Source organism: Electrophorus electricus, chromosome 6 (assembly GCF_013358815.1).
Source record: "Electrophorus electricus isolate fEleEle1 chromosome 6, fEleEle1.pri, whole genome shotgun sequence".
NCBI lineage: Eukaryota > Metazoa > Chordata > Actinopteri > Gymnotiformes > Gymnotidae > Electrophorus > Electrophorus electricus.
Window position 1 is genome coordinate 25,719,616 of NC_049540.1, and position 16,051 is coordinate 25,735,666.

The 16,051-nt window shown below is 39.7% G+C and overlaps 2 protein-coding genes across 2 annotated transcripts in view; both read right to left on the minus strand.

The window, feature by feature from the left end:
* Positions 1-9,138, minus strand: part of arrdc1b (arrestin domain containing 1b) — a 28,626-nt gene extending 19,488 nt beyond the window's left edge. Inside the window, exon 1 of the mRNA XM_027003671.2 lies at positions 8,810-9,138. Coding sequence (XP_026859472.2) covers positions 8,810-8,927 — 118 coding nt within the window. The 5' untranslated portion in view covers positions 8,928-9,138. The remainder of the gene's footprint in view (positions 1-8,809) is intronic.
* A 3,362-nt stretch (positions 9,139-12,500) lies between these two features.
* Positions 12,501-13,261, minus strand: glulc (glutamate-ammonia ligase (glutamine synthase) c). Its single transcript, XM_035527135.1, is given in 5 exon segments — positions 12,501-12,676; positions 12,679-12,795; positions 12,964-13,011; positions 13,014-13,063; positions 13,065-13,261. Coding segments are annotated over 5 exon segments (588 nt in total).
* Between the last annotated feature and the right edge of the window lie 2,790 nt (positions 13,262-16,051).

Sequence of the window (16,051 nt, forward strand, 5' to 3'; positions counted from 1 at the left end):
TGTTTATTTTAGGCACAAGTAGCACCACCAAGTTGGAAATGTTTCAAAAACAAGTTTGTTCATCTTCAACTACTAAATCAGATAGCCAAAAATGCAGAACAGAAGTTGAACTCTATTGTCAGTGTGGTTCTGTTTCAGACAGCCAATGTGAACATTATCATTTAAATACAGCCTACTTAATTCCAGATTGCAGCTGTGAAACTCTACAATACTGCAAACTGCATGCACACCACCACACTATTGAGCATGACAACAGCCCTCAAGCAGATATGAAAGAACTACAGCACAACTTTATGGAATTTAGCAGCCTTAACTTCCAACAGAAGGGAAACCCCAAAATGTAAAAGTATATAAAAGTATTCTTTTACAGGAAAAGAAAAATAATAATGTGTAACTTTAATATAGCTTTGAGGAACTCCAAAATGTATGCAGAAAGTATGGGGCTTTTAATGGTTGTTATGACTAACTCCACTTTCAGTTAGTTGAGGAAATAAAATGCAAGTCTCAGTTCAAATTTCCTCACATACATTTGCATTGATTTCCAAGTTTACGAGGTAATTGCTCAACCAAAATGCAATGGCCTCCTCTCCATATGCAACCATTTCAAAATACTTCGATGTTAGCAGGAGAGGCATAACTGCAGAAAGACAGATGGGCCATGACGGAGCCTGTCAGGTATTCTGAAGAGGATTTAATCCTGCAACACTACCAGCATCTGTTTCTACAGAGCTCAATGAGATAAGATTAGCATGAGTAAAAATGAGTTATGGTGTACACAAAAGGTGACCCTGGCTTGGTGGTGCGTTGGTCTCTCTGTCTTTCTTACTATCTCTCTGTCTGTGTTTCTGTCTCCCTCTCTCCTTTTCACCCTCTCTTTCTCCCTCTCACACACATATTTATGCATGACCACACTTGTGCAAAAATCCTGTACTTGTGGTAACCAAAACATCTGAAGCTCATAAAAATTATTTATAGATCAATCAATCTTCAAAAAGGCTCAACCAGCCCTGTTTTCTTATTTTCATTAACTTTGTTATTTGGATTAGAATTTTTCAGCGTGTGGCTACTATTATGTATAGTAATCACTCAAACCTGATTTGAAAGAAAGCTATTCCATTTTAAGAAAACTGTAATATCATAAGATACATAACAGCTGTTATAACTAAGTGGATTAGATATTTACAGAATATTAAGATATCCACAAGAGACCAAAGTCAAGCACATTTTTATGCATGCTTAACTTGGAACTCTTTTAACTGAGATATGTTTTATGCATCAGTACTGAACTATACATTCTCATACCCACACTGCATAGACAATTGATTCATAAAAAACACATCTACAGCATCAGCATGTATTTGCACTTTCACTAACAAGCAGTTCTGGTGTACAAGCTGTACACTGGTGCAAAATGAAATGGAAAAACAAACAGAAAAATGGGTTCTATCTGTTAGTCACTGGCACTATAGTTTCATTAAACATTCTTGTTATTTAGATCACTGACTGTTTTTTTTATGATGTGAGCATGATCAAGAAATTAATCTTTCATGAGTCACGGAAAAAGAATGTAGACTACAGAAACAAACTTCTTCCATTTGCCCTCAAGATATTTCTCATTGCTTGAAATGTAAAGAGGGAAACAATTCCTGTAAATCATAACAATACCCCAGTGCTTCAAAAGGATGAAGTCTGGGGCAGGGTGTGAATTCCTGAATTCCCAGAGAGCGTAGTGGAGGAGAGCAGGAGGAGACTTACACTTAACCTTGTCTAGTTTTACGGATGATATTCTCACTACACCAGCTATAAAAAGTCCATTAAGATTTCACTTTTAAAATTAGAATATACTTTTGGGCTTTTTTAAAAATTTGAGACTATATAAACCACGTTAGGGATTTATTTACTGCCAATTTAAATATCGTTTGAAAGATTACCTTCTGAATAGTCTATGTTAATTTGACATACACTGGACAATTTTTTTTAATCAGACACGGAAGTCTTTTTTTGACTGCCTTATCACTTCTGCCCTTGAAAATTCCACTAGACTGTCTATACTGTAGTGAAACCTTTCAGTCCATAACCTCCTCCAGCTCTTGTGGATATCTGAGAAGGCAAACGGCTCTTTGTTCTCCCAGCAGTTGTGAGGGCACCTGCACACGAAGGCTATCAGGTCTGGGAAAGCCCCATACATCTGGTGTGGCCCTGGCTCTTGAATGCTAGTGGCATGGCAACCATGTTCCAACAAAACAATCCTGTGCTAACTACTTTAACCTATTCCCAAGTGATGACAGAGATAAACTTTTGTGTCAACATCTCCCCACACACATGACCATGGAAAGAGATCAGTCAGAGAACCACTCCACTCCTTCTCTATCTCATGCACACACAAACATACACATACATAGATACAGACACCCACAAATTATAAACAAACAGCACTGATCAATGGATGTCCAATCAGACCTTATTATGTACAAAACAGGATGACTGATATGGCCACACCGGCATAGACAGCTAGGGGCAGCCTCCATATTCTATGAGGACTCAGCCATCCTGCCGATTTAGAGGGTGGTGAACTAAGAACATTCTTACTCTCCTTCCCAGGGCTGTGATAGTCTAGTGGGTAGGTCTTAGGGCTATCACTTGCAAGGTTGGGGGTTTGAATCAGTGCTATTCAGACACTACTGGGGCCTTGAGTAATACCCTTAACCCTCTCAGTTCCAGGGGTGCTGTACAATGGCTGACCCTATACTCTGACTCCAGCTTCTGCACAGGGACATTCTAGAAGGGCATTTAGTTGCTTTGTTCTTGTACTGAGCAATGACAATAAGCAGAATCTTAATCTTCTTCTGAAGAAGTGCCTCTTCTTCAGTGTAAATCTAGACTTATTCAACATCTTAACATGGTTCCTCCAGAAAAGTCACCGCAGCCAGAATAAGCAGAGGAGAATACAGCCTGCTGAGGTTACATTTGTGGGTTGGGCTGTAACACACAAAGGGCCTTCATGTGACTGCTGACAGACAGACACGGATACAACACAGAGCCTCTGTGCCATCCTCAATTATTCAAGAGCCACATTAGCAGCATCAACATTTAAACACTCTTGTGGACTCTCCCACAGACAACATCTTACAGTTTCTTCAATTTCAGTCACTGGCTGATACTTTCATTTTCACTCCTGGCTTTTACAGTCAGACTCAGCCTGCTACAACATTCAGATATTTAGTTTGTGTTTTTTTTATTGGCTACTTTTTAAATAATCATCTGCACTATTTTGGTTACTTTTCAAAACATTCACAAAGACATCCATCATGGTCTTCCCCCGTCTCTGAGGTAACACGCCAGAGCAGTTGCTCATGCCGGTTGCGTCAGAACAGCCTTGAATGTAAATCCACAGACTCGTCTGTCTGGATGACCTCAGAGAGGATTCGACCATTTTCATTTTCTGGCAAAGACGTACAGAGTGCGAGTGTGAGAAAAGTAGGGGGGGGGGGGTGCTGGGCATTTTCCGGGGCCTGCAGCGCTGTGTAGCAAATGCCCGGCAGGAAGGCAGCCAGTAGGCACAGGTGCCAGGACGAAGACGAAGAGGAAGAAGAAGAGGCAGACCAGTGCAACACACACTCAGACCTGTGATTAAGCATAGTAACCGTTCCTTTGTGCTTGACTAAATGAGGCAGACTCTGCTAGAACCCACTTTAGTTAATGAGATCCAAACTCATAGAGCTTCCAAAGGGCAAGTCAAGGCCACATGCTGAACTCACATAGTCCAGGAGGGTGAGGGTTTTGAATGAGAGAAACCCACCATGATCTTACAGTGAACATACATAATGTAACTAGAAAACTAAAGTGTAACATTAGCATGTACAATGTTAGTCTGTGCTCCTGTTTACACTGTTTAGTTAAATCAAGATCCAAAGGACAATGCAAGTAGTAATATTGCTGATTTCATAGTGTAGAGTGAAAATTGCATGGTAAGCTTGCATGAAAGCTGTTTTACTTTAGCTTAGTATGTTATCCCATTATGACTAGTGAGGCCAGGTGTACAGCAAAAACAATCACACACTTTAGCTCAGTATGTTATCCCATTATGACTAGTGAGGCCAGGTGTACAGCAAAAACAATCACACTAATAAATTTACTTATACGTAATAAACAGACACATTGTATTGTTTTATGTACATTAATTGGTTATTAACACATTTCATTTACACATTAAGTGTAAGTAAGCACATTGGAGCTTGACCAAGAATACCGATACATTAATAAATGCATGTACATAATTTAAAGAGAGGTACACTGCTTAGCCTTAGCAGCCTTCCTGGAGAACTATAGCTCCAGCCACTACAGAGAGGTAAAGATGACACTCAGGTGACTCAAACAGTCACAGACACTATATGATTATGGTTGAGAACATGAAACTGAACAAGAAAATTAATATATTCCAGTTATCCATGCTTTTCATCCATAAGTACACTTAGTTAGACTGCACACCAAATCTTGCTGCAGGGAAATCCTGTTCACTGGTTTCAGACTAAAATAAATCACTGAGTCAGAGAACAGGCTGGAGGAACTCACACTGAAACGCAGCTATTGCACAATGAGCAGAGGTGTCTGCCCCTGCATCACAGGCAGGTTTTCCATGAGTTTGTGTTATAGGGTGTCCGCAAGTGTTCATGCTCTCACTGAGAGGGAGTGACACCAGACTGCAGCCAATCAGACACTTGCATGGCTAGAACAGTGCAGGAGAGTGCTTGCTGTTCCCTGCAATGCACTAGGTCACCCAATAGTGTGATCATGTGCTTAGCGGACTGGAGAGCATTGGTGGACTGCCCTCACCCTGGAAGAAGTGGGCCTTTTATTGTGCAATCAGACATTAAAAAAGTGCAATACTGCACACTTCTTTTATCTTTAATGAAGTCTGCTTTATTAATGCACCTTGGACTCTGATGTGCATGATGTGCAGGACAATAATGGACTCAAGAACAGCAAAGAACAATATAAAAATAGTACTTACTATAAATATACTTGTAATTGGCTTTTAAATGTAATTACTATTCAAAGGTCCACCTTTTTGAATAGTATTTGAATGTCTGATAAGCTCAGATAATTGAGCTTCTTACACTAATGTTTTTTTGCTATCAAGGCTAGAAAAGGTCAATCACCTTATTTACTGACACATTGTCATTGCAGGGAAGAAAGGCTGTTTACTTTATGACACAGGATGATAAATCAATGTTAGCTTGAGCTATTTGTGTTTGGATAAAACCATAAAATTTCCACTTTTTTCCTAAAACCAACAGCAAGATCAGAAAATGTTTTGAAATTTCAAACAAACACATCTTTCCCCATCATATAAACAGCTTTAAAAAGCTTTAATGTTTTCACCATGTATGGGAAAGAGGCTGGTGCACAGAAGCACACAGAGCCTGTGTGTGGCTGAAGGATGTCTAGCAGGAACAACAGTGGTGTAGCCTCTCAGGATCTATCAGCCTGAGCCAGAAGCTAATGAAAAGAAGAGCTTCACTACAGAGACGACAATCAGCAAGCCTTTGTGCATGACACACAAGCCTAATCTCATGCTTTGATCTTTGACTGCATGTAAAAAAAAAATCCCAGAACTGAGCAAATCGATCTCAAAGCACACTACAGTGAAAACTGACATGGGAATATTTCGTTCCTGGATGCTAGCGAGCCAAGATACACCTATGCAGCCGTATATTGCTTCTCATGCTGCAGTGGTGTGCTCATGATATCTGGTGCTCTGATGTGCCTGTTTTTGCAGGTCTCTTCCTCCACCGGACTGAAAACACAAAGGCAGCTCCTCATTAATAACAGGGCTGGAATCTGGAAGGTTGCTATGGCTGAGCTCCAATGCCTGAACGCTCTACGGACATGCTAGATGTGCATCTGCCCATGTTCACGTCACCCCACATACTAATCTATGCCACCTACTTACTCATGCTATACAATGATACAGTGTACGTCTAATGTCCTGTAAAGACATAACCTACTTTCAACAAAGGAATATGACCATATACGTCCTTGTCCACCTACCTAAAGAAAAAGACATAAACGCTTACTAAGAAAAACATCCTCACATATTCTTAATGCAGTAAAACATCACTACAACCTTTTTAGACAAAGTTGCAGCTTTAGGACTAGCTTTAATAACTAGTTTTACCTACAGCTGCTGTGTATCAACAATCAGACTCCCCCTTTCGGAATCAGAAATACATTCTTTTCCGATCTAAATCTAATTACAGCATTAAGGCCACTAAAATCAAATAATATCATATACTGTCTAGCATCCATGTCAGGAGAATCTTGCCTCGCTGAGTAAAATGCCTTTGCTAATTTAGTCAAATTTGCTTTATTACTTCCAGGGCAATGTTTGAAAAAACAAATATAAATGAACTGGAGTAAATCCTTCATTTTATCAGTGACAGTCACACCATCTCACACTACTGCACAGTCCTCTTGGTCAGAACCAGATTTCACTGCTCCTATTTTCCACGACAGAATTCCATAAGATGTCCTTGCATATCTCATGGAAGCTGAACATGAGACATCTTAAGTACCTTCAGTCTGGTGACTTAGGCTTTCATGGCCATAGCACCGGTCTATACATTGATCTTAAAGACAATGTCTACCTCAGTCTCTCTCCATGAGATAGTTGTTTATCAGAGCATGCTGGATTCAGAATAAACCCCAGTTAAAGTATAATCAAGTGTCTTTAAAGACAATGTGCCGGGCTTAGTGAAGCAAGCCATAACAAATGAGAATACATGATGATTCCTTTGATAACAGCTGAAAAATCCTTTCTTCTTGAATAATGGCCTCCACAGCTGCTGCACAGCCTAAGGTTAAGATGGTACCATTATGATGGTAGTAACTATGAACAGTCTTGAATGCTGTTTTGGACTGCTTTTGAAGTTTTGATCTTGATTTAGTAGGAAATAATCACAGAAAACCCCAAGTCAGATGGCAAGTTAAGGTTGCATAACCCATGAACAAAGCGTTAATGATCTAAATGAGACTGAGCACAATAGTAAATGAAGCTAATTTTCTATTTTCCATCCTGAGTATTTTCCATCTGAGCTGTTCCAATCTCATCTTTAGTTGACACAAACTCACTCAGCACTGAAAGTGAACTGCCACACAGTGATGTATCTGAGGGGGGAAAATGAAACACTTGCTATTCTAAGCAGATGCATATTTCCAATGTTGCATTTTATGCAAGCTTCCTTTGGTGGTGCAAAGAAACCATTTAGTATAAGATAACATCTAGCAAATGAAAGGCCTGAGAGTGGGATAAAGGGAGGCATACTGTGTACATCCACGCCATGTACATGACACATCTTAATCCTGAGGGGATCAGAATGACAGACTCATTTTGAAAAGGAAGGAAGATCCATGGTCTCTAATCCACAAAGGGGTTTCCTAGTGACTGGGATTAAATGAACAGATTTAATCTACTGCATAAGTGATGTTTAGACTGTTAAAGAGAGCAATATTAAAGCATGGCATGGTGATTTGTTATTGTACAGAAGGTTGCATTCATATTAGGTTACTGTGTTAGCAGCAGTGTTACAGACAAATGAATGAAGCTGTAATGAACAACAGGCAATAACAAATGCAAAAAGAATATCCTAGCAACTGCATACCACTGTCATTCCAATTAAGTGATGATGCCATCAGTCACATAGCGAAGGCAACACTGATGCACCAAACATATAGGTATCAGGCCTTTCAGGTTAAAGTGAGATTCATCTCAAACATTTAATGTGTGTGTGTAACATTTAATGTCTATATGAAAAATGAGCTGTCAGGATTAGCAAAGAGGAACACAACCATGCTTGAGTGTTAGTATCATTTTCCAGTCTGACTGTTACTAGAAGTTGATCATGTGGGTCTAAAGGTTAGGTAGATAAAGCACTAATGGACCATATCAAAAACGTGAGACAATCACTATATTGTACACATTACCAAACGTACCAAGATTCCATGTGAGGGATTGTTTATTAGTAGATATTCACTGTTTCACCTGCTCAAGAGCATACATGCTGACATCCTGCTCTCTCTAAACTTCTAATATAATTTCATCCTGTCAGACCAAAGAAACAGAGCGCATTCTCAGTGAAAAATGAGCTGCCTAACTCAGTTTCTTAAATCATATTCTGCCTGGTGAAAAGTGTTAGGTCAACATCTGCTTCAGTCTTTCAATATGTGAGGTTGCTATAATTCATAATTTGTAATATTTAGAAAGTGGGTTTTTTTTTATTATCATAGTCAACGACAGAGGAAGTGACGGAAGAAATAAACACGCGCACACACAGGCACGCATACTTCATCAGATTTCAGCCTGTTGAAACGTGCACACAGACGGTTAATTTACTCATCGATGCATCAGGTAAACATGACCAACCGAAAAAAGGCGTGACTAAACACACAGGATGTAGCTTTAACAACAATGAAACAGAATGATAAATTACAGCGTGTATTGCAGTATATTGTACAATGTACTGTCCCGTTGTCTTCATCTACTGTTGAGGCTTTCGTTGATAAATTCTGATTAGCAAAATTTCGTTGAATTTCTCAATCCTACAGTAAATTCAGCGAAGGGCACTGGTAAACGTTTGACTTCTCCACTCAGTAGATGTTAATAGATTTGCCGTGCAAGAGTGAAGCCTAGAATGACTGCGAGAGTCTCTTTTTTTAAGAATTAACTTTAAAAACATTTAACCCTGTGACAGCTCTACCAATTATCCATGATCGTCTAACCGCAAATCTTGACGCGAAGTGATCTGCTTACCCTTGTACGGCAGGGAGTTCCCAGTAATAATTTTCACAGTGCCTGAAATGGATTCGCCAGGGCTGTAGACCACTTTGTTATTGGTGAAAGTGATGTCGAATTCCTGGAGCTTCCCCATGTCGCTTTGCTACGACTCCCCGAGAAGGCAAGAAGCTCGCGGATGGAAGCGCTCGGGCTCCGGTCGCTCTTAAAGGAACCAGCGCGTTCCGCGTACCACCTGCAGCAGCGCCCGCGCGCGCTACGTCTCTCCACCCAGTTCCCGAAGGCGAAGGCTGACGTCATCGTGGAGCTCGTCGTTCAGACTGGGAAGCGATTTTGCTATAACGTGTATACATATATAAGGTGTTTGGTTTTGTTTTGTTTTTCAGTAGTAGAAATTTCAGTAGCCAGTTTTCTATAATGGTTGCATAACTAAGTCGCTCTGTATTAAAGCAGACAACTAATATGACGAGCCGCGCAGACACACGCACACAAACACACACACACGCAGGTTCCCGTTTTTAATTAAAATTTCCTGCCAATTTCGTCCTGCTTTGTATTCTCTAAGTCCACATCACTGATTAAGTGTAACATTAGGCCATTAGACATATAACACGGTTATGGGGGGCTAGATTAAACACGTGACGAGGTATTTTTAATCTCATTTTCCTTTCATGAAAATACAGCTCCCTCTCCGGGATATGCTTCCTTCAGGCAGAAGGTTTGTCTTACAGGGTCAACAAGAAATGTGACAGAGCATAACATTTTATTTGTCATCATCAAGCAGTACAGCGCTGATGGATGAGCGCTTGCCTCATTCCGTGAGTCGTTGGCGGAAGATGAGACGGCGGGACTTGGCCGGCTCGTGTTGGGGTTCGGGGTCAGCACGGAGAAAGAGGTCAATGTTACCCAACCCAAAACGAATGGCTGCTCAGGGCTGGGTTTCCCACAACCAAGATCATCTTTAACTGGAAAAAAAATAATAATAATAAAACAATTTATATGCTAGCGCGAGTATTACACTGAACTCACTCTCTCTCATTTACACTATAATGACTTTGGGAAACATGGCCCGGATATGTCATCCACAGAGGAGCATTTTCATTTAACTACAATTAATTACAAAATAACATGTACAATTGCACCATAATCATTTATTAGACTTAGTTACTAATTCACAAATACAGTAAGCCTTCACATTAGTGGACAATTTGTATTATGGTACCAACGAGGGCCTGCTTTGCATTCTTGGCTATAAAAAGGAATGTTCCAGATTAGTGAAAAAAGAGCTCTAGTGAGATTCTGCATTCTGTCACAGTATATAATCTGTACTGAAACATTATCTTTTCTAGTATGAGATAAACAGAAATGGTTTCAGCCACTCATGGCAAAAAGCCATGCAACAGAAAAAAAACTTAATATTGTGTTTAGTTTTCTGATTTGTTTGTGTGCACAGTGCAGCATAACACAACTAATGTAGCTGTAAATTTGGGCTGTTTCACTGGCTTATGAAGAACTTAAGCAAACTGCTCACTGTAGAAAGATAGCAACAGGTTTTTTACATGAAACAGTAGGCATAGCGTTTGTGTGCACCTTTTCAACACAAAGGAGGACACGAAGGTGTGGTCAAAGTAAAAATGTGATATGAAAAAAAAAACTGTGCTACTGGTTGGCTTCCAAAATAATTGTTTGTATAGATAATATACCACTTTTTTTTTTCTTTTAAACAACAAACTCACTGTCCCGAAGACTAAGGTACAGCGCTTGCATATGCTGCCTTCTTGTGGGCTTCATACTAACTGCATCAGCAATCTGTAAAGAGTTCACTGAGGCTTGACTTATTTTTGGAAGAATGTCATTGCCTAATTTCATTACATACTGAAAAGTATGTTGCTGTTGGTGCATTAGCAAATAATCAGAGCACATTTTGGGTGCTCCTGTAAATCAATATACCATACATGATGTGCAATCTTTGTGAAATCATGAAACGTGACAGAAAATCTGAAAGGCAAACCTATGTCACCTGCTGCTAGTATGGTAGGAGACCTAGTATGATAACTTATGTTCATTTCAAGCTTTAAACCAGGCTATAAGAAACTATGTTCTTTTGGTATAAGACACACAAAGAAGCCACTTAAAACTAGTCTTTATTTTTAACAGATTTGAAGGTATTTTTCCTTTTGTACATTATTGGCCTCTTAAGACTTCGGATGCCTTTTGTAAGATGGCATAGGAGAAAAGTTAAGTAAAAGTCAATTGGTAAGCCAGCTTTTCACATGTTGAACATTTAACTGTATACTGAAAGCACAATAAATAATCGAAAGCAAATAATGTATAAGCTTTCTCAGTAATACAGTAGCCAAAAGTTTAATTTCATAAACTTAAATCCATAAAAGTCAACACTTCCAGTCACTCCAGAATGGTTCCCTTGTCTTCAGGGTGCCGCATGTAAAAATCTTGTGAAAACCAGTTTCTTTTCAGATCTAACTGGTCACATCCAGCTGATAAAGAATATCCCATTAAAACATATATTACATGCAATTCTAAAAATTTTATTAATTTTTTTATTTTGTCCATACTCAAGGGGATATTTTGGACATCAAGACCACTAAAACCAGAATATAGGAACATAAGAGCTGTATCAGGAGAAGCCACTCAAATCATAATACTCAAGCCCTTAAATATATTGGTATATGAACAGTCACACTTAGAAGGAGAGGTGGGGACACCAATACAATTTTCAAACTTTTTGGATTCTCAATTTAGATACCATGGCAGCAGTGGAGATGAATGCTGAATTTATCCTAAAATTTAAACCTTGAATTTTTTATTAGATACTTAGGAATTAGCCTCTCCCCTTTTTGAAGTTCTTCCCTAGAGAATGTGTAAATATCTATATATTCATGTAGATTGTTTTTGTTGTATTGAACTCTTCACCTATGTCAGTGTTAGTTTTGATCATGTGAGTCATGTAACATTCAATATTTTAAGCAATGCTTGCAAGCATTAATTTTGAATGGCTTTGAGGATGCTGAGAGTTGAAATATATTCGCCTTATAGTAAATAAAAGAAAATGTAGCAAACAATGCAGAAATGCAATTTAGAAAAAGCAGTTTACACAGCAAAAACCTCTTGCTCATTTGGTTGTTGAGTGCAGTTCTCACGCTTTCTTTGAATTGATATGAGACAAATTATCTGTTTTCATGGATGGCATCCTTGAGAACAATTTACTTTGCATAGATACTACCCCATATGTCTTGTTTTATATCTTAACCAACTAGAAATGACAGCACATTGCTTTTTTATACTGCCTCCTTGTGGGATCCACACTAATGACTAATGAGTTCACCTTTTAAAGCCTGAAATAAACATAAACTGGTTCCGATTAATATCTACATTTTGTCGTTAGTTTCAAATTACAGTAAACTTCATTTAAATAATAATAATAATAATTATTATTATTATTATTATAGTTGTTGATAGTGGTGGTAAAAATAATAATAATAATAAATTATGTATATATGTTATTATGCATTTAATAATGTATTATGCATTTGGCCTTCTCACTAACCTCTATATCCTAAGCCTAAAGTGAATTATCTTGTGCTACAAAATCTGGACATTTGTTATTCTTTAAATACAGAACATGAAATTATAATATGTGGAGTGATTTACTTGAATTGACCAGGTTCCATAAGACAGGATCCTCTGCTTAGTCCTTGTCCTCATCCAACAGGCATGTCTGAGCAATAGCTCCAGTAACAGTATATGGGTCACAGTTAGGAGCAGGGTGGTAGTTCTCCAAGTATCCGTGCTTGTCCTGGTCCATGCTGGCAGGAATGCGAATTCTGACCCCAAGATTAGCCACTGAAGCTGAGAACACAGGTTCTCTGAGGTCTCGTTGAGGCCTCTGAGTTTTTGGTGGTTGTTCATGTGCCCATGAGGATCAGAGACTCTGATGTGCTTGAGATGGTGCCAGCAGAGTTCATTGTGTCTGGCAAGATGGTGGTTAGGGGGGAGGTGTAGATTGAAACCACACACTGAAACAATTCAGTGACACAGAGGACAGCAAGATGTGTGACTTCCAGGAGGACTGTACTGATGGAGAGGATGAAGCACAGTGTGGTGTGTGTGTGTGTGTGTGTGTGTGTTTGTAGTCTTCACCAGTACTCATGCTATCCCTCTCTCTGCTCTGGAAGCCTCCTTGCTGAAGCTGCTCTTGCTACAGGTTTGGGGTCCGGCCTGGCGACCTTGCTGAAGTCTTCACACACTCTGCAGCAGGAAGTAGGCTATCTACAGATGATCTCCCCTCTCAATCCCCTCACATGGCGCAACCTGGAACTCCCAATGCCCAGAGACAGAAACAATATCCTGCTCTATCCAAAACCACAGGTGGAAAAATGCTTTCAGCTTCTGGCTGTATGTTAGAGAGTGCAATCCACAACATGTAACATTATCCATTATCTGAGACATCTTATCTTAGATTTATGACATGATATAGAGATAATCTACCCTACCTTACACAGAACCAGTTTCTTGAGGTCCAATGTGAAAGGATCCCTGATCATGCTCTCTGGAACCAGGAATATGTTACTGTCAGAAACCTCAGCCTGACTTGTGCTAGAACCATCAAAGTTTCACTCTGGATCTTCAAAGTTTCATTCGCACACAACACACACACACATATCTACCATAGAGCAAATACTTTAGTCCCCACACAGCAATCACAAACCACTTATTATATAACCATATTAGATACATTTAACATAATGCATCAAGCAAATCCATTCTGTGAGGTGAATGTAATTTCTTGTAATTATATGAATAAGGAAACTAAAAAAACAAGAATTTTGCGAGTGGGTGAAATAGAGTTTTTGTATACCTTCTGTGCTAGCGGGTTCAGACTCTAGGGTTTCAGCCTTGCAGTGATGAGCATCCATCGATCCAGACATAGGTGACCTAGCAGAGGCTTCCCTAAGGTAGCCTGAGAGACTGTGACTCAATCCTGAGACAGCGTACGGAGGATCACAGGTTCTTGTTCTGCTCCAAGTTAGCGAAAACAGAGGGCGATGTGGTGGTGCCTGCACAAGCTGACAGGGAGCAAGAAAAAACAATGCTAGAGACAGTAGACTTGCTGATTAAGGGTGCTTTGCCTGATTTGTGGAACCATAATTGACAATTGCTTTTTTGCATTCAGCCCTAAATGGGAGAATTTCTTGTATAGGTCTATTGCCTCCAGTAGAAGTGTATTGGTAGTGTATAACAGAACGTCACATTCTTTAAGTACATTTTGTCAACATCAGAAGTGCATTCTTGTTGTTCTTTGGTGCTGTGAGTTGATTTTCTTGCATATTTCAAATGTAAAGTGACAGCTCCTAATGGTTAGACAGACCATAGAATGTGTGAATTAAAAATCAATTACTAGAGAACACACAAAGACCATATGACACTATCATCTGTTCTTTGCATAGCGTTTGCATTACTGTAAAAGCCCAAAGTGTGCTTACTCACAGAAGGTGTTAAAAACCTCTGTTTGGGTTCCCCTTTTGTTGATCCTCCTCCAGTGAAATGGTAAAACCTGTCTGAGGTTTTCAATGCTACATTTAAACCCACTGCAGATTAATCGCAACATACTTGTGTGAAGTAAATAGCCCAAGCTGCATCTTATGGCATAACGCCACCGTGCAGAGCTGAAAGGACGTCTCTGGTGCCATTACCCTCTGGTGGGCATGTACCCTCTTTTTGTTTGAATATTTAGCTCAGTGGTTAAGGTACTTGACTTCTAGTTGGAAGGTTGCTGGTTCAAGCCCCGCCATTGCTAATGTTGGGTCCCCAAGCAAGACCCTTAACCCTCAAGTTGTGCTCAGTCATAATTGTGAGTCACTTTGAATAAATGTGTCAGCCAAATGCTGTTAATGTAATTAACAACAAACAAGTTTTGTGTAACATTAATTTTTTTTAAATAAAAATGCTATCTGTCTTTATGTAAATTTGTTGTACAAAACTGCATACAAAGTCAGGAACTAATTCTGACTGAGACAACATGAAATCTTTTGGGATATACACTCACCGATGAACGCTCATCATCTGAAATACAAATTACCCTCATTTGCTGAAGCCAGTTATCCACTTCATTTACTCAGCACACAGTTACATGCTGTACTGGAGCTCATGGAGACTGGCAAGAGAACTCCTTCTAGTACATTTTCATCACAGGCAAGCAGACAGAAAGGGCACAGAAGACCACACCTGCTCATTATGTCCAGTTCACCTTTACTTCACAAATAAACAAGGGAGTTATCCACAGAAAATGCTGAAGGAGAACATTGTCTTGGCAAAGCCAGTACTGTGGGTTCGTATGCCCCTAGTTTGTTGGATGAATCTGAAAGTCTCATGTCAATCTCAGTTAACTGAAAACCAAGCAAATTTGAGAGACCAGTGCAGATGGGTAATATGACATTTTAACTGTACATACTGTACTGTGGCAGTTGACACCCAGTCCAACAGGAAATGGTTGCCTCTCAGCACTTGAAGCAAGTGCCCCATAACCTTTTTGTTATCCATAAATTAATCAGAACCTCACTTTCCACTTAAACAACATAAGGTAAAATATTTGGATGAGTTAATCACATTCTTTGATATTATTTTGCAAAACCCTCCCTATGAACAAATCAGCACTCCCTATGGTGCTGATTTGTACTGCATCCATAGTTGCCTCTGGTGCCATGAAAGGGCTATCTCCATCATGCTGTAGCTGGTCACAGGCTCTACTTATTTATGCACCACTAGCGTGAGGACGTCCAGTTTAGGCCCCATGACTGTGTGTTGCACCCAAGGGCAGGTTTTCAGCATGTTGGTTTGTAGACACTATGGTGTGGGTCAATAATATAAAACCACTGGGTTAGTTCCGGCATCCCATTTTCTCATGAGTTGCCTCTGTTGTCTGTTACTATGGCGACATCGGTGGAACTGATGTTTGCTGCAGTGCTGCTCCAGGGAGCACAGCCACTGGCTTCAGGAAGTTCTGGCTCAAAGCATCGGAACAAAGACATGTATACAGGATATCAGCATCCTGGTGTTCCCTACCACACCAGCATGCCGAAGGGAGAAGGAAGTAGGGAGTAGGAGGTAGTTACTTAGGCAGGATGCCACAAACCTATTTCATAGTGGCAAACTGGCAGCTTCGGTGATATTGAGACAGTGGACAGTGATCAAAATGTCAAATAAAAAACACATGATTCAGTTGTTGTGTATATGGTTCAA